This window comes from Saimiri boliviensis, chromosome 8, assembly GCF_048565385.1.
Source record: "Saimiri boliviensis isolate mSaiBol1 chromosome 8, mSaiBol1.pri, whole genome shotgun sequence".
In the NCBI taxonomy this organism is placed as follows: domain Eukaryota; kingdom Metazoa; phylum Chordata; class Mammalia; order Primates; family Cebidae; genus Saimiri; species Saimiri boliviensis.
In genome coordinates this window covers 39,849,507-39,872,987 of record NC_133456.1, presented here as the reverse complement: position 1 = coordinate 39,872,987, position 23,481 = coordinate 39,849,507, and the positions used below count along the sequence as shown (strand labels likewise).

Sequence of the window (23,481 nt, the reverse complement as noted above, 5' to 3'; positions counted from 1 at the left end):
TTTTAGAAAGTCAGTCTACTAGGCTTTGTCTTTTGTTTGGCCTATTTAGTTGTTATAGTTTATTTATTTACATTTTTGAGTTTAGCTCTACCATCTTATATTTTGCTTTCTATTTGTCCATATGTCCTTTGCTTTATTCATTTATTGCTTTCTTTTGTATAATTATTCTTAATTCCATTTTCCTATTGTTAGATTGCTGGTGTTATATTCTTTAATAATAACTTCATTAACTACCCTACTGTTAACTACCCTAGAGAGACTACAACATGCATCCTTCACTTATTAAAGTCATGGTAATTAGTACATATATTATTACTTCCCAGGCAATACAGGGACCATGAAACATTAACTGTCTTTATCCTTGTTATGCCATTAGTGCTTGTGTGTGTGTGTGTGTGTGTGTGTGTGTGTGTGTGTGTGTATGTGCTTGTGTGTGTGTGTGTTTGTGTTCATCTCATAAGGCATTTTTGTTGTTTTATACAGCACATATTTCTTTTTCCTATGTGTTTACCTTTTCTCTAGTTCTTCGTTTTTAATGGCAGTTTAAAATTTCCATCTGGAATTCTTTTTCTTTCTCTGAAGATCATCCTTTGTATTTTCTTCAGTGCAAATCTGCTAATTAAAATTCCCTTTTTGCCTTAAACCTCTGCTTTAGCTTTCTAAATAAGTTGGTGCAAAAGTAATTGCGGTTTTTGCCGTTAAAACCCACAGTCACTTTTACAGCAATCTATTTGAAACCATTGGTTTAGCCATCTTTATCCTCATTCTGCCATTAGTGTGTGTGTGTGTGTGTGTGTGCGCGCGCGTGTGTGTGTATGTATCTCATAAGGCATTTTTATTTTATACAGTAAATACAGCAGCTTTATTGATATAATTCACATACCTTACGATTTTCTGATTTAATGTGTATAGATAATTGGTTTTTAGTGGATTCAGAGTTATGCAGCTATCATTATAGTCAATCTTATTATTTCCTCCAAAAAAGATAAGTCAGTTCCCATTTAACCTAACATTTTACCCCCCAACACTAGGCAACACTGATTTACTTCTTTGTCTTTATAGATGTTCTATTCTGTATATTTCATTAAATGTTAACATAAAATGTGTAGTCTTTTGTATTGGTATTACTTCATTTAGTGTAATGTTTTCAAATTCATTGATGTTGTATATATCAGTATTTCATTTCTTTTTATTGTAACTAATTTTCTGTTATGTACATACATAGCATTTGTCTGTAGACATTTGGGTTATTTCTGCTTTGGGGTTATTATGAATAATGCTGCTGTAAATAGTCACTTACAGGTTTTTTGGGTGGACATATATTTTTATTTCATTTCAGTATTTACCTGCAAGTGAAATTGCTGGAGGTTTTGCCAATTATATTTTACCTTTTGAAAAACTACCAAACCGTTTTACAAAGAGGCTATTCCATTTTATGTTCCCACCAGCATTGATCATTCTTCTCCATATTCTTACTCTTGTTATTTTCTGCCTTTTTAATTCTAACCATCACATGTGGGTGTGAGGTGGTATAACCCTGTTTTGGTTTGGTTTGCTTGACGGCTAATGATGTTGAGCAAATTTTCATTTGCTAATTAGTCATTTACATAACTTCCCTGAAGGCGTGTTAATTCAGATCCTTTGCTTATGTTTCAATTGGATTATTTATATTTAATTGACCTGTAAGAGGTTTCCCCCCCCAAAATATATTCTGGAGACAAGTGTTTTAGGTATGTCTTCTGCAAATGATTTCTTTCAGTCTGTAGGTTGTGTTTTCTTTCACCTTATTGATGTTGTCCATTTTAACAGAGAAGCTTTTTATTTTGATAAAGTACAGTGTACCTCTTTTTTTTTAATCCTTTAGTTGCTTATGCTTGTGCCATATCTAGAAGGCTTTGCCTAACCCAAGTTCATGAAAATGTACTTAAGTTGATAATGCACACATTTCCATAATGTGAAGGTATCTTAAAGGTGTTCTTGCACAAGATTAGAAGCTAAGTGTTATGTGTGTGGGGGGTTATTTTTTTATTTAATTTTTTGAGATGGAGTTTTGCTCTTGTTGCCCAAGCTGGTGTGCAGTGGTACGATCCCAGCTCACTGCAACCTCCACCTCCCAGGTTCAAGTGATTCTCCTGCCTCAGCCTCTTGAGTAGCTGGGATTACAGGCAGCACCCCCACCACACCCAGATAAGTTTTTGTGTTTTTAGTAGAAATGGGGTTTCACCTTGTTAGCCAGACTGGTCTGGAACTTCTGACCTCAGGTGGTCCACCCACCTCAGCCTCCCAAAGTGCTGAAATATAGGCGTGAGCCACTGCACCCAGCCTTATGTATCTCTTAAACAAAATGAAATGAAAAATGTTTGTATTACTGCCTTTCTAGAAACTTTGGGAATTATACATGTTAATTCATGTAACTAAAACATTTGAATATTCAGATAGTGTATGGAATGTAGAAAAACATAAAACCATTGTTTTAAAATCTGTTAGTTTATTCTTAGTGTGTCATAACTTCATTGCCTTGTCATTATGTGAGACACTTATTCTGTAGATGCTGATCTATTGCTTTAGGATATCAAATTGTGACAATTACTTTATTTCATAGGATATAAATTGTCATAGATTAAAAGATATTATGATTTTATGTAGCATTAAGGAAGGAAAAGATAAAACCAAACTGACAACACTTTTGCATCATTTACAAATTTTATGTATATTGACTTATATTTACTTTTATTTCACATAAGGAAAGAAAAAACAAAACAAAATCTATAACAATACTTGTAATTTTTATTTTATGTGTATTGATTTATTTTATATTTATGATACTTTTATACTTACCAATATTTCACCCATAGGCGTAGTTTTAAAAATCGTCATAATTTATGTGCATACGAGAAGATGGAAATATAAGCGGAAAATGTTTAAGGTACTCCTATTAATTTTTAATAGTCAGAGTCTTTTTTGTATTGTTTTTGCCTTTCTGTGCTTTTTCCTTAGTGCTGTGAGGAGTTACTTGATGCTGTCTTTCATAAAAGATATGTTAAAAGGTCCCCAAGACTACCATCAGATTCAGTAATTCTCTGGGGCCTTACAGGACTCAGCAGAGTTATACTCAAGGCTGTGATTTATGATATATAAAGGATACCAAGCACAATCAGCAGTGGGGCCTGAGGCAAAGTCTGGGAAAAACCAGGCAAAAGATTCCACCTTTCTTTTCCAGAGTCACACAGATGGATTCAGTTCCCTTAGGAACAAGTTGTGACATTTATGAAATGTTACCAATCAGGGAAGCTCATTAGAGAATAGTGACCCAGTGCACAGGGTTTTTTGGGGGATGGAGGGCCTAATCATGAGCGTACTCCCTGCCTAGCATATACCCAAATTCCAGACTCCTAGAAGGAAAGTAGTTATTCAATGTAAACCATATTTGCACAAAGAGTGAACTATTATCAGCTAATAGTAGAACCCCTCCCCAAATATAATTCACCAATGCCAGTTAAGGGCTAATTTTGCAGGAAGGCCTTTTTCGAGGATAGCAGTTATACTTGCTATGTTAACTCATTAGTACATAAAAGACAGTCGTCACTGAGATTTTTCTTATAAGGCTCTAATGTCTATTCTGTAAGTTTTCATTCTGGTGCTAGCCTCATTATACCAGAAGAAATTAGTGGAACATAGGGTTCTTTTTAACTTAAAAGTCATAGGTCATAGTGTTGCATATGCAGTCATGCCACCAGGAATAATCAAATTTGCATATACACAGACCACCTGTATCTATTTTAGAGACATGGGGGAAAAGATCTTCATCTTGGAGTCAATGAAAAAAACGATCCTAAAATTACTTTTCAAAAAAGATTTTGTGTTATATTCACAAACTTAATGAGATTCAAAGGCTAATGAATATTTGCTATTGTGGTACTTTGTGGAAATTATGTTGGAAGAAAAGAGTGTGGTTGGATTATAGTATTACAGTATACATTTCTGGGGTCTACCTTTGATCATCATCTGTCCAGAAGGCAGAAGAAGGAACAAGTTGCAAAAGAGTGCAGAAAAAGACTTCAAACATCTAATCTGGTTATACTCAGCCTCCTGCCTGTTCCCCTACTCCTTACTTTTTTCAAGTAGTTTTACTATTTAGTATTGATATGGTTTGGCTGTGTTCTCTCCCAAATCTTATCTTGAATTCCCATGTGTAGCGGGAGGGACCTAATGGGAGGTAATTGATTCATGGGGGCAATTCTTTCCTGTGCTGTCCTTGTCATAGTAAGTCTCATGAGATCTGACGGCTTTAAAAAGGGGAGTTTCCCTGCACAAGCTCTCTATGCCTGCTGCCATCCATTTAAGATGTGGCTTGTTCCTCCTTGCCTTCCACTGTGATCTTGAGGCTTCCCCAGCCACCTGGAACTATAAGTTCTCCATTAAGCCTCTTTCCTTTGTAAATTGCTCAGTCTTGGGTTGTCTTTATCAGCAACATGAAAATGGACTAATACAGTAAATTGGTGCCAGTAGAGTGGGCATTACTGAAAAAATACCTGAAAATGTGGAAGTGACTTTGGAACTGGGTAACAGGCAGAGGTTGGAACAGTTTGGAGGGCTCAGAAGAAGACAGGAAAATGTGAGAAAGTTTGAAACTTCCTTGAGACTTGTTGAATGGCTTTGCCCAAAATACTAATAATGATAATGGACAAAAAATCCAGACTGAGGTGGTCTCAGATGGAGATGAGGAACTTATTGGAAACGGAAGTAAAGGTGACTCTTGTCATGCTTTAGCAAAGATTCTGGTGGCATTTTGCCCCTACCCTAGAGATTGTGAAACTTTCACCTTGAGAGAGATGATTTAGGGTATCCGGTAGAAGAAATTTCTAGGCAGCAAAGCAATCAAGATATGACTTGGGTGCTATTAAAGGTATTCAGTTTTAAAAGGAAAACAGACCATGCAAGTTTGGAAAATTTGTGCCTTGACACTGTGATAGAAAAGAAAATTCCATTTTCTGAAGAGAAGTTCAAGCTGGCTGTAAACATTTGCATAAGTAATGAGCTGAATGTTAATCATCAAGACAATGGCGAAAATGGCCCCACAGCATGTCAGAGACCTCTGTAACAGCCTATCCCATCACAGGCCTGAAAGTTTAGGAGATAAAAATGGTTACGTGGGCTGGGCCCAGTGTCCCTCTGCGGTGTGCAGTCTAGAACTTGGTATTCTGCATCCCAGCTGCTTCAGCCATGACTAAAAGGGGCCAAGGTGCAGCTCAGCCTGCTACTTCAGAGGGTAGAAGCTGCCAAGCCTTGGCAGCTTCTGTGTTATTGAGTCTATGGTTGCACAGAAGTCAAGAATTCAGGTTTAGGAACCTTTGCCTAGATTTCAGAAGATGTGTGGAAAGGCCTGTGTACTCAGGCAAATGTTTGCTGCAGGAGTGGGGCCCTCATGGAGTGCAGAAGGAAAATGTGGGGTCGAAGCTCCCACACAAAGTCCCTCCTGGGATACTGCCTAGTGGAGCTGTGAGAAAAGAGCCACAGCCCTCCAGACCCCCAAATTGTAGATCCACTGACAGCTTGTATCATTTGCCTGGAAAAGCTGCAGACACTCAATGCCAGCCCTTGAAAGCAGCCAGGAGGGAGGCTGTACCCTACAAAGCCATGGGGTGGAGCTGCTTAAGACCATAGGAACCTGTTTCTTGCATCAGTGTTACCTGGATGTGAGACATGTAGTCAAAGGAGATCATTTTGGAGTTTTAAAATTTGACTGCCCAGCTGGATTTTGGACTTGCATGGGGCCGATAACCCCTTTGTTTTGGCCAGTGTCTTTCATTTGGAATGGCTGTATTTATCCAAAACCTGTACCCCCATTGTATCTAGGAAGTAATTAACTCGCTTTTGATTTTACAGGCTTGTAGGTGGAAGGGACTTGCCTTGTCTGGGATGAGACTTTGAACTGTGGACTTTTGAGTGAATGCTGAAATGTGTTAAGACTTTGGGGGACTGTTGGGAAGGCATGATTGGTTTTAAAATGTGAGGACATGAGCTTTGGGTGGGACCAGATGTGGAATTATATGGTTTGGCTGTGTCCCCACTCAGATCTTATCTTGAATTCCGTATGTTGTGGTAGGGACCTGGTGGAATGTAACTGAATCATGGGGGCAGGTCTTTCCTGTGGTGTTCTCATAATGGTGAATAAGTCTTAATGGTTTTTAAAACCAACAATATCTGATGGTTTTAAAAAGGGGAGTTTCACTGCACAAGCTCTCTGTGCCTGCTGCCATCCATCTAAGATGTGACTTGCTTCTCCTTGCCTTCCACCCTGATGGTGAGACTTCTCCAACCCCATGGAACTGTGAGTTCTCCATTAAACTTTTTCTCGTTGTAAATTGCCCAGTCCCAGGTATTTCTTTATCAGCTGCATGAAAAAGGACTAATACATATATATGTGTGTGTGTGTGTGTGTGTGTGTGTGTGTGTGTGTATATATATATATAAAAATAAATTTTACATGTATAAAAGTGAAGCTGCTCTGATAGAAGCTGTAAGCCTTGTGCTTTGAAATTCTCATTTGTAGTACTTTCCCCCACCTCTTCCTTGAGTTACCTTACTAGAATTGGACATGGAGATCAATTTGAAAACCAGCTTTCTAGTTAAGATCCTTGCTTTTCTAGATGAGGAAGTCAAAAGCTATTGAGTTTATAATTGTCTTCTTCTTTGATTTTAATCTATAAAGTTATCTGGATTTTAGAAAAGAGCAAAAAAGAAATACTTTTAAACTAGCATTGGTTCTAGGACTTTTTGAGCAGTATGCAAGTCTGAACATCTTCCCTGTTTCTGTTCATATTACTATTGTTGTTCTGGGTATTATGTCAAATTTAGTGCAGTACTCTCTTATTTAGTTTCCCAGGGCTTCTGTAACAAATTACCATAAACTGGCAACTTAAAACAAGTATGTTCTCACACAGTTCTGGAGTGCAGAAGTCCGTAATTTGTGCTATGCATCCTGTTTCAAAATCAAGCCATGTTCCTTCCAGAGGCTCTAAGGGAGATTCTCTTCTGTGCTTCTTTCAGCTCTGGTGGCTACAGGCATTCCTTGGATTGTGGCTACATAACTCCAGTCTCTTCCTGTGTCTTTACATGACCTTTTCATCTCTCTGTCTTTACTCTGTGTATCTTCTGTAAGGACACTTGTCATTGGATTTGGGATCTACCTGGATAATCCACTGTTGTTTCATCCTGAGACCTTTAACTGACATTTTTAGAGACTCCTCTTTCCAAATAAGATAATACTTACAGTTCCCTTCACCTAATGTAATTACCCTTTCTGCATCTGTGCTTTTTCCAGCATGCTTAATATCCTTTATCCTTCCTTGGCATAAATGATTCATACAGGTAGGTTGTTAAATAAATGTTAGTTTAAAAAACAAAAACAAAAACAAACGGATGAGCAAACAAACTGAATTAAGAACTTGCCTTTCTGGCCTTATCTCCTGTCATTTTGTTACTGATACTTGTATTTTCTGTTTCTGTGAGTCTCTCTGCTTTTATTTTTCCTTTAGTGCCTTTACTCTGCCTGGAAAATTTCACCTCACCAATTATCCAGCATAAATGCTACTGATCTCCTACAACTTCCCAGATAAAATTAGAATGACTGGTTTAGTTGTAACTGAAAAAAAAATGTTACTTTGTATATGTAGCTTTTCTTATACTACACACTTCTCTCATTCCTTTTTGTAAGTATCTTTTTTAAGTTTGTACCCTTAACTGGGGGCTCTCAAAAGGATAGTATGTCCCGTTTTCCTTGGAATATCTAGGTTTACAACTGTTGAGATAAAATTATTAATAATGTTTCTCTAAACTATTTTAGCTTGGTTACCAAATTAAGTCGTCATTGTAGCCACAGCGTTCATTGCCTTGTATGTCTTTTCTTTTCTAGATTATCAGCTCTTGGAAGTTGCAGTTGTACAGTCTTCTGTATTGTAGTACGTAGTATTCGTACTTTATATTCCATGGGTGAAACTCAATAAATATTTGAACTCTTAATATGTGCTATGTGCATCCTGTATTTTGCCTATATTAGCAAACACTTTTTTCTTCAACTTTGAATTGTCTTAGAGTGTCTGCATGGCTCAAACATTTTTGCAGTCACGCCAACCTTGCAAAATTTAACTGTGGATCAACGTAGCTCTATAACAGGGGTCCCCAAACTTTTTACACAGAGGGCGAGTTCACTATCTCTCAGACCGTTGGAGGGCTGGACTATGCAAGGTGTGACACCCTTCACAGCCAGCGCTGCTGCCTCCACTATCCCAGACAGCGGTATACAGTGTCACAGGCCCAGCACCGCCTCCAGTGCTGTATACAGGGATGGCGGTGATCAGCCTGTGACACTGTGTATACAGTGTCCTTGACATCTGCAGCAGCAGTGGGCCTCTTCTGTGGGAAGCCCACTGCTGCATGTTTCCCCGATTATAAGACACCTCCTAAAAATAAGACAGCCCCCGTCTGTTGGGGGTAAAATTAATATAAGACTGAGTCTTACAATAGGGGAAACACAGTGTGTAGTAATGTGGGGGGAGACTTTTGGGCAAAGGGAGGTTATAGGGATATTATGTTGTTGTACATTTGGGGGAGTATGGGGGCCATTGTACTGTGTAGTAATGGTTATAGTGCTTTGCCTTTCTTCCTACTTCTGCTGTGATTTCACACTGCTTCCGGTGACGTGGGGTGCCACAGCCGCAGACCGGATGTGCGTCATATGATGCGCTTCCGGAGCCGTGACGCTGTGCTTTGCGGCGCCGTCACATACTGTACTCCTGTCACTGACCACCAATGAAAGAGGTGCCCCTTCCTGAAGTGCGGCGGGGGCCAGATAAATGGCCTCAGGGGGCCGCATGCAGCCCATGGGCTGTAGGTTGGGGACCCCTGCTCTATACATTCTCTGTGCTTACCTCTTAGCTGCTAGTGATGCTAGGGTTGAGGGCACAAGGCAGAAATCATGTAGCCATATAGATTAGTGCCACTACAGAATCAGGCTTTAGTTTCAACTGGACCCGAAACAGTTCTAGTGGTTCTTCCTTTGGTGCTTAGTTTCTACCTATTCCCGTGTTTGAGTGCTTTATTTTAAATTTTACTGAGACCTTGTTAATTAGGTGATAATAGTCCTATTTTATAGGTGATAAAACAGCTCAAGGACCCATAATCACACTGTGTTCTTGAATCTAAATCCAACTCCAAAGTTCTTGCTTTTTTTATTTCATTCTGTTCCTTGTTTACGGTTTTAAATTTCATTCTTAGGTCTTAGAAGTAACATATATTACTGAACCATATTCCCCTTTGTAATTGTTTAGAGGTGCCTCCTTTAAAACAGCAAGTCTGAGATTTTTGGATTATTAATGAATGTTGACATGTGGGTATATAAATTTTTACCTGAACCACTGTAGAAGGCTGTCATTTATGAGGATTTATAGATTTTTTTTTGTCTTTAAAGTGCTAGTTTCTTAAATGTCAGTTTCTGAGCAGATATTTGCAAGTTCACAAAATCTGAAATGCTCCAAAATTTGAAACATTCCACAGTTGACACCTTTGTTCTCTGATGGTACCCTGCACACAAACTTGGTTTCATGCACAAAATTTTAAAAAATATTGTGTATAATCAAGCTATATGTATAGGGTGTATATGAAACATAAATGAATTTTGTGTTTAGGCTTTGGTCCTATTCCCAAGATATCTTACATATATATGCAAATATTTCAAAATTCAAAAAAAAAAAAAAACTACACCAATTTCAAAACACTTCTTATCCTAAGCATTTCAGATAAGGAATACTCAACCTGTAATATAATTTTTGTAATATTCTTGGGAATACATTTTATTATTAAGTTTAAAACTCATTTAAATATTTAAATAGTCATTTAAACTAAATTTAAAACATTTTTTAAAAACTAAAATTATTTTTTAAATAATTTATTAGTATTTTTAAATTGCAAAATTTCACAGGTTGAAGTGGGAATGGAAAGAGTACAATATGAATAATTGTTATGAAAACTCTGTCTCTGCATTTTGCTTGCATAGTGCTTAAGAACTGCAATACTTCTTTACCTTTGTATTTTGGAAATCATTGAGTTTTTGAATGTCCCAACTAGTAGCTCTTCTAGATTTTCTTTTTTAAAAACATTCAGTTTTACTCATTTTGCGCTCAGCATAAGGGAGTCGGGAAGACAACAGTTGAAAGCTAGAAGGCTTCTTTTTCTCTGTTTTACCACTAACTAGTCATATAATAACAGCAAATCACTGTCTCTGTAGAATTAGGGTATATCAGATATCCTCTAAGGCCTCATTCTGATCTAAAGTTTTGTGCTTCCCTTCTGAAAATATGACGAAATTGTGCTTTTAGCGATACAGTAAATTCAGGTAAGGAGAAACCTTATGTTGGTTGGTTAAATTAAGATACTGTCCTTATTTGAAGTTAAAACATAGTGATTGTTTGAGAATAGATGGTGAAGACTCAATTTTAAAAAGCATTTTATAAAAGCCTGAAATTGCTAGAGATTATTAAAGATATCATGATACATTAGGATTAACTTAATAGTGTTAATGTATAGAAAATAGTTTAGTAGAATTTTGCTATTTTCTGTTCCTGTTATTCACTTTATTGGTTTTGGTAAGTTACTATAGAAATGTAAACTTTAAAAAATTAATTCTTTTGAAGCTGATTTTTTTAGCTTTATATAAACCTGCCAACCTGTATTTAGAAAGGAAGTTGACTTATTGAACTTCTATTACAGAATTGTATTATCTAGAACTTTCTGCAGTGATGCAAATGTTATATAGCTATACTATTCAGTACAATTGTCACTAGCCAATTGTGGATATTGAATACTTGAAATATAGCTTGTAACTGAAAACCTAATTTAATTTAATTTAATTTTTAATAGCCACATGTGGTGGTGTCAGCGAGACAGTACTGTTTTAGAAGATGCTAAGCACTGTGCCAGAGGATAATTATAAGACTTTAGTTCTAGTTCTTTGTGCCATTTCTGATTACTGTCCTTTCCCATTTTGTATTAAACCTTCCTTTCCAGTCTTGCTTGTACTTATATATTTTGGCCTCATACTGAATCCTTGCTTAACATGAAAATTGTCTTCTCAGGCTATGAAAATTTGAGCCTTCAAGGTATAGCTTAAATGTCACATGCAGGAAAGTCTTCCCTGATCCTCTGAACTATGGCAAATGATACTGTTCCTTACTATTTATCTTCTTGATCCATCATATGGAAAAAAAAAATTACCTGCACCTAATAGGGTGATTTTTTTTTTAGGAGCAAGGGTTGGGATGTGGAGATCAAATGAAATGGTGTATATAAAAGCTTTTTGACAGTTTTCAAGAATATACAGTTATAAAGTGATGAGATATTTAATAAACATTAAGAATGAGTCCCAGAGAAATGAACTTTTCCACTATCTAGCCATCATCTCCAATTTTCCACCTCATCCCGCTTAGTACCTCAGCTGCAGTAATTCTTTAGCTATATTGTTTTCTATAATCCTTTCATCTTACTTCCTCCCCACCTTCTTGACCAAGCTGAAGTTTGTCATCCATCATTAAAACCACTTATTTGTCTACACCATCAACTCCCTTGCCTGTTTCTCTTTTAAATTGTGCATGTTTGGTAAAACATCCAACCCAGGTTAAATCTTGTTCTGTGCATTCTTCACGCCTCCACTCAGGTAGCTGAAGGCTGGTTAATGATGCTATAATTCAAGATTAGTAACTTTAAGCATGGTTTATCTTTTTATTCTCTTTATAGTGTGTTTTGCAGAGCAGAATTTTTTTTTTTTTTTTTTTTTTTTTTTTTTTTTCCCAGATAGAATCTCACTCTGTCACCAGGCTGAAGTGCAGTGGTACAATCTCAGCTCACTGCAGCTTCCACCTCCCAGGTTCAGGTGATTCTCCTGCCTTAGCATACTGAGTAGCTGGGATTACAGGCACGTTGCCACCACGCCCAGCTAATTTTTATGTTTTTAGTAGGGACAGGATTTGACCATGTTGGCCAGAATGTTCTCCCATCTCCTGACCTTGTGATCCACCCGCCTTGGCCTCCCAAAGTTGTGGGATTACTGGCATGAGCCACCAAACCCTGCCTGACTTTTGTTTATTAACTTTGTATTCTGTAATTCTGCTATAATTGATTATTAGTTCCAGGAGTTTTTTTTGTCACCCACAAACAATGACAGTTTTCTTTCTTTATAATCAGTATACTTTTATTGCCTTTTTTTTGTCTTATTACTTTAATAGGGACTTCTAGTATGATGTTGAAAAAGGAGCAGTGAGAGGTGACATCCTTGCCTGTTTCTGATCTTAGCAGGAAAGATTCTAGTTTCTTGACGTTAAGTATGATGTTGCCTGTGCGTATTTTGTAGACGTTCTTTATCAAGTTGGAGAAGTTGCCCCTATTCCTATTTGGATGTCCTTTTGTATTGTTGACTAATATTTCATTGTATGGGTTTACCACAATTTGTATAATCATTCATCTCTTGATGGACATTTGGATTGTTGCTAGTTTTTAGGCATACAAATAAAGCCACTATGAACATTGGTCTATAAGTGTATAAGTCTTTGTATGGACACCTGCTTTCTTTTCTGATGGATAAAGATACAGGAATGATATGGCTGAATCATATGGTATGTTTAAGAGACTGCTAAATGTATTCCAGTCTGGTTTTACCATTTTACAGTTTACCATTTTACAGCAATGTAGGAGAGTTCCAATTTATCTATATTTTCTTGTTATTGTCATCCCATTTAATTTTGTCCACTCTTATGGCTATTGTAGTAGTACCTTATTGCAGTTTTAATTTACATTTCCTAATGGTTTTGATCATCTTTTTATATGCTTATTAATGTATCGTCTTTGATGGTGTCTGTTCAAATGCTTTTTTTCTCTTTCTTTTTTTCTTTCTTTCTTTTTTTTTGGAGGGAGAGGGTCTTGCTCTGTTGTCTACAAGGCTGAAGTGCAGTGGTATGACTGCAGCTCACTGAAGCTTCAGCCTCCTAGGCTCAAGTGATTCTTCTATCTCAGCCTCCTGAGTAGCTGGGACTACAGACATGCACCATTATATCCAGCTAATTTTTGTTTTTTGTAGAGATGGGGTCTCACTATGTTGGCCAGAGTGGTCTCAAGCAGTCCTGCTATAGCTTCCCAGAGTGCTGGAGTTAGCCATGAGCCACTGCGCTCAGCCTCTTTTGCTCATTTTTTATTGGCTTGTTTGTCTTTTTATTGTGTTTTGGTAGTTGTTTATATGTTTTGGTTCTTATCAGATATAAATCCTTTACCAGATGCATGTTTTGTAACAATTTTCTCCTGATTAGTGGCTTCAGTGTCGAAGGGCAGAATTTATTTTGATGAAGTCCATTCATTGTGATTTTAGTGACATGCGTTAGAAATACTTGCCTAACCTAAGATCACAGATATTTGTATTTCTAGATAAATTTTAGAACACCTTGACAGTTTTGAATAAATATGGGAATTTGTGTTAAATCTGTAGATCAATTTAAAGAGAATTAGTGTTAATAATATTGTATCTTCTGATCCATGAATAAAGTGTGTCTCTCCATTTCTTTAGATATTCTTTAATTTCTCTCAGCAAATTTTATAGTTTAACTCTACAGTTTTTTCACACCTTTGGTCAGATTTATCCATAGTTCATCTTTTTTCTTACCTTTTTTTTTTTTTTTGGTGACAGGATCTTGTTCTGTCAGGCTGGAGTGTGGTGACGTGATCTTGGCTCATTGCAACTTCTGCCTCCCAGGCTCAAGTGATCCTTCCACCTCAGCCTCCTGAATAGCTGGGGACGAGCCACCGTGCCTGGATAGCTTTTGTAGTTTTTGTAGAGATGGTGTTTGGTCATGTTGCCCAGGCTGGTCTCGAATTCCTGAGCTCAAGCAATTTGCCTGCCTCACCCTCCCAAACTGTTGCAATTACAGGTGTGAGCCACTGTGCCCAGCCCTTATTTTCTTCTTTTGATGCTATTCTAGGTAACAGTGTTTTACAATTTTTATTTTCTAAGTTTCTGCTACTAATGCATAGAAATACAATTGATATGTGTATATTGGTCTTAGGTCCTGCATAAGGACTACTACTGTCCTTGCTGAACACCCTTGTCATAGTAACTTTGTTGTAGTTTCCACCATATTTTCTCAAAAGACAATTGTGTTTTTTGTTAATAAAGACATTTCATTTGTTTCTTTCTGATTTAGATTTTTTTTTTAAATTTATTTTTCTTGCTTGATTGTACTGACTAGAACCTCAGTACAATTTTGGATATAACTTGAAGACTGCTTAGCCCTAGTTTCTCTGTCCTTGTGCTTCACCTCTTTGTCTACTGTGAGGGATCAGAACTTTGTTGCCTGTTGACTATTATCTTGAAATGGTTGTTTCAGGCAAAAGGATAAATCTTGTTACTCCAAGTCTAAAAGGCTATTCTATTTCAAATCAAGCTTTTATTCTCACCACTCCACCAAAACAGTTGCTAAATTCGGTGGTTACTTATCATTGCTTTATTTTATTTTGTTTTTTATTTAAACTCTTGGCAACATTTGGAATAATTGACTGCTGTCTTCTAGGTACTTTCTTCACTTAATGTGTAGGATGCCCTCTTGGTTCTCTTCCTTCTTCCCTGGCCGACTTTATTGATGCTACTCAATTTAAATGTTTGAATGCACTATGGATCCTTGACATTTACACCTCTCTTCTCTGTATTTTTACGTCCTTGCTAATTGTTTCTTTCTCCATTAAAATGCAAACTCTCTAAGGGCTCAGCACCTACAGCAGTGCCTGGCACAAAGTGTTCACCCATCATATATTGATCAATCAACGAATGAAGAAATGGTTGGTTTTCTCAACCAATTTTTGGCATGTAACCCCTGTTTCTCCTTAGAGTATAGAGACCTTTCTCCTTAGAATATAGAAACCAATTATCAGAATACTTGGTTGCAGTTTATAGTGTTAAGAACGTTATTTAATTCACCTGGCTTTTTCTTACATGCTTATTTCTGTTCTGAGTATTGTTGGGAGATTTTATTGAAAAACCTTTTTGTTATATTTTCAAAGTTGACATGACTTACCTATCAATTTAAAACAAGTCAGGTTAATTACTGAATGTGCTGGTGATAAATTTGATTCATCCAAAATGTGTTTTGTTGAAATGTTTTTGTGATGAATTTTTTTAGGATAATCCATGCTGTTATATTGCTAGTTTATTGATGTATGTTTTATTAGTTTCCTCAAAATTATTTTAAATTTTAAGGAGTCTGAAAGGATTCATATCTTAGAGATTTTCAAAGCTGGTGTTTAGGTGGACACAGACTAAAATAAATGTTTCTTTTATAGCATATTTGCATATATTCATTGTGTAGATCTTAATATTGGAAAGATCCTAGGAACTGAAATGTCTAACGTACATGTCATTACTGTAGGTTGAGAAGTGAAATGTGGTAAAAGATAGCATCAGAGTCTTAAGAAGAATAGTATCAAAAGTTTGTGGTGGTTTTTGTTACTTCTTCGTTCAGGGAGGAAAGAAAGGAAATGGTTGCCATTTTGTTCATATTTTCCTTTCAGAAACTTTCAGTGTGATCTCTAATATGGATCTCACTTCATTTGTTTTTGTTTTTTTTTAAATAACCCATAGAAGTTATATATGTTAACCACATTTTCTTTTCTGTCACAAGCATCTTCTTGAATTTGTGCATTTCCAAATGCTTTGTATCTCCAAGGCACTCTGTAAATACTAACTGAATGACTATTCAAATACACTTGAAGACTCCAAAGAGTTGTGTTTTCATGGATATAGTGTTTTTGCGGAGCTACAGATAGGGAAATAAATTCCTGTCTCTCTCTTTCTCTGAAAGAATAATAAGTTCAATTTAATTAATTAGCTAATGATATAAAACTAAACTTTTAAATCAGGAAGACAGAGTAGAAACAGTGTATCCCATTTTATCATGGTTTTCCTTCGCTTCTAGACTGTGCAGTAGCCAGGACAACCTTATGACAAGGTTAGAGTCTCACTAGATATGGAAGATTCAATTATTTGCTCTTTTTTTTGCCTTTTTATATTCTAGACTTACATTACCAGTAGTGATTAACTTACTTTAAATAATTTAGGTCTTTAATAATAAACATTTATGTTTCTCCAGGATCTTTCTGCTCTCCAGTTAAATTTAGCTTCATGTGGGAAAGTAGAGAGAGACGAAGTAATAGGCTCAAAGATTGGTAGTCTCTGAGTAGTGAGGCATTCTAATTTGGAGTTTGGTTTAAGAACCACAACAGAAATCTGTTTCTCCACATTTTAAGGTTCCATAGGGGAAAACTGTACTCAGAAGTGGTTTTTAAATTTTGGATTTAGTCCAGGAATGGAAATGTATTAGATTCTGTTATTTGCAACAACAGAACTCTGGCTAATTAAAACATAAAAAAGGATATGTGTAATTAGAGGCTTATGGAATCTAAGGGTGGGCCAAATTTATCAATACTAGGAGAGTAGTACAAAGCTTTACCAAAAGGTTTAAGGGTTGAAACAAGCAAAAAAGACACCAAAACTTACTTTTGTAACAAACAGTAAAACTCAATATAGAAAAATTAGAAAGTAAAAATCACTCATTACTTTCTAGAAATTAAACTAAAAGATGAAAAAAAAAATCCTGATAGTTACATTAGTATTTGTTTAGTAGTAAAGCCAAACACCTTAAAAAATAGCCACTTATACTTTTTTTTGGTAAATATTGACTCTCCCAGCCTTTTTTGTTTGGTGATTTTTCTATCTCTGCTGTCATGCTGAGAGACAGGCTTTCCCAATCTAAATGTTGTAGAATGTTTAAAATATAATTTTGAACCAATGGGGTTAATTTCCCTCAACCCCCACAATGTCTCCAAATACTGCTTTTGGTAATGGTGGTCCACTAGGCTGTGGTTTTTCTGGGTTGTAAGGAGATATAATTAGGCCAGTACTACCTGTCTTAGTCAACTTGGGGCGTGTATTATAGTCCATTTGTGTTGCTATAAAGGAATACCTGATACTGGATAATTTATAAAGGAAAGGGGCTTATTTTGGCTCACCATTCTTCAGGCTGCACAGGAAGCATAGTGCTGGCATCTGTTTCTGGTGCAGGCCTCAGGAAGCTTACAATCATGGCAGAAGGTGAAGGGGAGCCAACATGTCACATAGTGAGAGAGGGCACACGAAAGGGTGAAGGGTGGGCTATTTTAAGCAGCCAGATCTCCTTTTCTGTGAACTCAGAGAGTGAAAACTCACTCGTTACCACAGGGATAGCACCAAGCTATTAATGAGGTCTCCACTCCCATGATCCAAACACCTCTGACAAGTCTACCTCCAATATTGGAGGTCACATTTCACCATGAAATTTGGAGGGGACAAAACATCCAAACCAACTCAGGCTACTATAACAAAATGCCATAGACTGGGTGGCTTACAACAGACATTTATTACTCATAGTTGGGGAGACTTGGAAGTCCAAGATCCATGTGCCAGCAGATCCAGTTCTTGATGAGGATCTTCTTCCTGAATTGTAGACAATCACTTTCTCACTGTATCTTAACATGACCTAGATAAAGACGGAGTGAGCTCCCATGCAGGGGGGCAGCACACCAGCGTGAATTTACGTAAACTTAATTATCATGCAGAGGCCTCTCTACCAAGTACTATCACATTGGGGGCACAGCTTCAGAATGAATTGTAGGGAGGACACAAACAGTCACTCCATGACACTTCTCTTATTCTACTTTTTGTTGTTGTTTTACCTCCATCTGAGGGTAAAATAAAAACTAGAAATTCTTTATTCGGTCCTCAGTAATGTTAAGTTTACCTTTCTAGGGTAATTAGTGTTATTTGACAAGATATACAGAAAAGTTTTATCTGTGTATGTATGTACAGGAAATCATTTTTTACTTTTAGATCTTCAGTCCATCTAGGGTTTTTGTTTTGTTTGTTTTCCTTTCGGTGTTTAGTATCAAAGAGGGATCTGTATTTTTCCAAGTATTTTGCTCAGGCTCTTTTCGGTATTTTTTGACTAATTTATTATTTCCACACTCAAAATGTTAGCTTTATTATATACCACATCCTATTATATATAGGTCTGTTTGTATACTTTGAATTATTTTATATTACTAATACTAAACTTTTTATTTTTACTTAAATGGTTTTCCTCCTCTAAAGTAGTCTGTTAGTGTTTTGAAATATTTTTGGCAGTTATTTCTACTCTGTTTTTCTAAAATTTTTATCGGGGTTTTTCACTATAATTGCATTTCATTTGTGTATTAATATAGGGAAAATTGACATGTAAATAAGTTTTCCTATTTAGGAATATGGCATAGCCTCCATTTTTTCAAGTCAGATTTGTAAGTTTTTTTTTACAATTTTATTCATGAGTGTTTTAAATATTAATGTTTACAAATATAATTGAACTCTTTTCTGCAATAAATGTGTAAAGATATGACCCATTGTAACATGCTGATTATATAGTTCATATACATTTTGCATATGTTTATAAGCAACCACATTATTGGTTCTGATGGCCCTTTATTTCATCTTGGATTTTTCAAATAACAATTCTTTCTATTCCTTCCTAATGTTTATTGTTTCCTTTTTCTTATTACACTGGATTGAATTTCCAGTCTCAGTTGAACAATGGTAATGATAATGCATCATCTTGTCTTGATCTTTTTTTTAATAGCCATGTCTCTTTCTGTTTAATGTTGATAATGGCCACTGATTTGAGAATAATCTGCTTTATTAAGAGTCCTTTTCTCAGGTTTTCTTTTTAAATCAGATAGTAAATGCTAAGTTTTATTAAATGCCTTTTTAACATCAAATAAGAAAGTGGTGTGAGCTTTTAATGTGAGGAATAGTCTAAAAATATCCTTGTATTCTTGGAATAGTCCTACTTGACTGTGTAGTTTTCTTAAATACAGAGCTATTATTTCATAATAAATGAATTTTTTAATTAATATGCATGAGACTGCTTTTTTATTTGTTTATAAAGTACCAAGTTTGTAATAGGTTGCTAAAATACATTAGAATACTTTCACATTTCATGTATCTTGGATTAATTTTAAAGCTTAGTAATTATGTATACTCCAGCATTATAGAATGTGATAGTAAATTTTCAGGGCCTGATACTTTTTTGGAGCAGTGGTTAAAAACTGAAACTTTTTAATTCATAGTTGTTAAGCACAGTCAGTGTAAATTGTGAGTCTCTTTTTGTAATAACCTCAGTCACCTGGTAGATAATAAAATCTGCCTTATAATTTACTTTTTTGTTTTTGATTTTTTCTCTAAAAATATTAATGGAAATAACATTGCATAAAGTTTTAAAAATATTTCCACATGTTTGAACATGGTTAAATGCATTTTTTTAATTGTGAAACCCTTCTGCATTTCAGTATTCATTTAAAAATATTAATTAGATGTAACTTTTAAAGGTATTATTTATTGTTTATTCAGTTTCCATTTTTGAGTGCTTATTTTGGTTTACTTCTTGGTTTGTGAATTTGCTCATTTATTTTGTTAGGCCACATATGTGAGTGGTAGACCTGTTTTAATATACTTGTCAATTAGCAGCATCTTTCTTGACTATAGCAGTCATCAATATTAGCCTTATTTCCCTCAAAACATTGTAAGTTTTGCTCTATTGCTTTTAGGAAGGAAATAAGTATTCTGTGGAAGAAATTTGAAGTCATTTTAACTTTTGCTTGTGATTTTTTTTTTTCTTAACACTGAAATGGAAAAACTATTTTACATTTAAATAACTATTTCTTCATTAGTATTTTCTGGCAATAGGATCTATCTTGAGTGACTTTGCAGTAGAGATACTTGATTTAGGGACTCTCCAAAAGAAGATACTTTGGTATTATATTTGGTTTGGGAGATCCTATGTAAGTTATCTACTGCTGTGTAAAAAATTTACCCCAAAACGTGGTAACTCTAAGACCGTATCCATTTATTATTGCTCAGTTTCTGTGTGCCAGGAATCAAGGTATGACTTAACTGAGTCCTCTACTTGGGTCTCACAAGGCTGGAGTCAAAAGTGTCAGCCAGAGCTGGGAACTCGTGTGAAGGCTTGACTAGGGAAAGATCTTCCTTCCAAGTCAACTCAGTTCCTAATTTAGTGCTTTTTTCACTACAACACATATTGGTGGATTGTTAATTTATTTGCTAATCACATTTGGATCTCATATCCAGACCAGAGAACATGTGTTTTATTTCTGTTTGTTACTCAGTTGTAAGTTTGGATGCAGTGCGTGCACATGCATGTGTGTGTGCGCGCATGTGTGTATGTATGTAGCTAAAGATAGTTACAGATGGGGGCAGGAAGAGAAGAGAATGTTGACAACTTTTTTCTGTTTTAAGAATTGCAGTACTTTTTTTTTCCTCCATAGGGGCCTTAGCTGGACCAATTATCGTGGAGCCACATGTCACAGCAGTATGGGGAAAGAATGTTTCATTGAAGTGTTTAATTGAAGTAAATGAAACCATAACACAAATTTCATGGGAGAAGATACATGGCAAAAGTTCACAGACTGTTGCAGTTCATCATCCTCAGTATGGATTCTCTGTTCAAGGAGAATATCAGGGAAGAGTCTTGTTTAAAAACTATTCTCTTAATGATGCAACAATTACTCTGCATAACATAGGATTCTCTGATTCTGGAAAATACATCTGCAAAGCTGTTACATTCCCACTTGGAAATGCCCAGTCCTCTACAACTGTAACTGTATTAGGTAGGTATGCTTGAATTATGTATTTTGGTGATAGTGGTGAAGATCATAATAAAAATATTTTCAATAAAATGGTTGAAATTTTATTTAACTTTAGGTTTAAAGTAAAGGAATTCAAATATGATTTAAGATCTTAAAATTTATGGTTCTAGGTTCTCTTTAAATAAAATCTTTTCTGATATACCTACTTATCTATGTAATACTACATAGTTTTAGCTGGTTTCTTAATGAAAGATCATGCTGAGTTTTGATTATATACTAAGTTATGAGTTTCTTTGACATCTTTATTTTCGTTACTTCCCCTCACATTTTCAGCCTTTAATTAAATTGCCATCTTAAGTTTTTTCATTTTTTAAAAAAATAGTGTTTTGCATCTAGAAGTCATTGACACCTCGTGTTTTAATTTTTCATGTCAAATTTTATTTCTGCTATTTTAAATTTGCCTAGCTATCTGAATATTGTGCTTTTGCTCCTAATAGTGATATTTCACCATTTCCTATCTGATACCTGTTAAAGTTTATGGTAAAATCTTGAAAAAGCTTGTGAACCTTAAGCTACTTGCAGTGAAATGTGAACCAGTTTGGAAATGCTGATAAGTTCTTTTTAAATGATAGAAATGAAGATTGAGGAGTAATAGCAACTGGTGACTGCTGACATGATAATCTACTGCTTAGGCTCTCTTCAAACAGCTACTAGTAGTGTGGGTAGCTGACAGCTTCCAGATGTTGGCTCCTTTAAGATTACTTCAGTTTTTGAGTCAGGGCTATTCTTTATGTGAGTGACCTCAGGCCAATGACTAAGTGAGGCAGTGGTAGCCAAGGGTAAGGTCTTCTTGGGGCCAGTGATTGAATAAGATAGTGGTGTGAAGATTTTTACCCAAAGTGGGACTCCTTTAATGGAATCTGCTCATTGGCCTGATGGAGAGTTTGTCAAGGTGCTGATAGCTCCCCTTACTCAATCTTCCTTCTCCCTTTTCTCCCGGTTATCACTCCTTAATAAACCATTTATACTTCTGATATCACAGTGTCTGCTTCCAGAGAACCAAACAAGTTAATAGCCCCTAATGTTTAAGGACGTAATATTAGTCTCTGAAATATAAGACACCAATTTTGTCCACATTTATTATATAGTTTTTCATGTTGAGAGATATTATTTTAAAATAAAAATAAAATTAGATATTTGAGGCTTAAATGTTTAGGACACTGGCCTAAGAGCTATGGGGAAATATAACTTACATTTAAGAGATTGGTATTTTTGAGAGATTTTCTGATTAGAGGGCAAGGCATGAATATCCGAAAACTCATCTGCAGGACATCAGTCGTAACACAGGTCAGGCACAGTGGCTCACACCTGTAATCCTAGTACTTTGGGAGGCCAAAGTGGGCGAATCACAAAGTCAGGAGATCGAGATCATCCTGGCAACATGGTGAAACCCTGTATCTACTGAAAATACAAAAAATTAGCTGGGTGTGGTGGTGAGCACTTGTAATCCCAGGTGCTTAGGAGAATGAGGCAGGAGAATTGCTTAAACTCAGGAGGTAGAGGTCACAGTGAGCCGAGACTCCACTCAGGCCTCGGCAATAGAGCAAGGCTCTGTCTCTTTTAAAAAAAAAAAACAAAAAAAACAAAAGGTAACAGAAGTACTGTGTGGCATGGCTCACTCCTATAATTCCAACACTTTGGGAGGCTGAGGCAGCTGGGTCACTTGAGGTGAGGGGTACATGACCAGCCTGGCAACATGGCAAGATCCCATGTCTACTAAAAGTACAAAAATTAGCTAGGCATAGTAGTGCATGTCTGTAATCCCAGCTACTTGGGAGGCTGAGTCTTGAGAATCACCTGAACTCGGGAGTCGGAAGTTTCAGTGAGCCAAGATCATCACACCACTGCACTCCAGCCTGGGCAACAGAATGAACTCTGTTTAAAAAAAAAAGACTAGTGCTTTGCATATGAAAGAGCAAGCTCATGGGGATAAAATCACTTTTTATTTTGCTTTAAATTTTAGTATTTCCCTCTTAATTAATACAATACTTACTGGTTTGACATCTACGCTGTTTGTTACAAGATTAGTCATTATTTTACCAATGCATACATCTCTCGCTTATCTATTCTACTCCTTGTGCTCTTTTTTCAGAAACCTAAGTCTTACCATCATAATAAACTGTTTGCAGTCCTTTTAACCTACGTTTTCATGAGTGTTTCTCTTTCTGCCTGGATTGCCTTTTTTTCTGTCCTTCTCTTTCTTCCTGTATTCTTCTGTGTAACTGTTATTTATCAAATCTATTCTTTTAGTAGCCATTCTTGACCCCTTTTCCCTAATCTGATGCTTTTTTGGCTGTCATTGTTATGTTGAACATAATCTTTATTGTAGCAGTTGCCACACTATTATGTTTTCTCCACTATAAACGTCGTGGACAGTGACTGTGCATTTTAAATTTTAATTTTACGTCCCTAAAGCTAGTAAGTTTCCAGTGTATAGCAGTAATACAGTGTTATTTGAGTAGGATACAGGAATGGATTAGTGAACTTGGTAGTCAAGAAATATTTTGCAGGAGAAAGAGTTGAGTCAGTCCTCAGTGGTGAGTAGGTTTTGGGTAGGAAAATGAAAGAATAGGAAAATGGTGTTCTAGAATTTGATAGTATGTGAACCAAGGCAGGGAAACAGAAAACAATATGCACTTCACACTTGAACAACATGGGTTAGAG

The 23,481-nt window shown here is 36.1% G+C and overlaps 1 protein-coding gene across 2 annotated transcripts in view; it reads left to right on the top strand.

Moving 5' to 3' along the window:
* NECTIN3 (nectin cell adhesion molecule 3) overlaps window positions 1-23,481 on the top strand; it is a 145,306-nt gene that overhangs the window by 21,818 nt on the left and 100,007 nt on the right. For both annotated transcript variants that reach the window (XM_039477601.2, XM_039477600.2), the window contains exon 2: window positions 20,437-20,778. In XM_039477601.2, coding sequence (XP_039333535.1) covers window positions 20,437-20,778 — 342 coding nt within the window. The remainder of the gene's footprint in view (window positions 1-20,436; window positions 20,779-23,481) is intronic.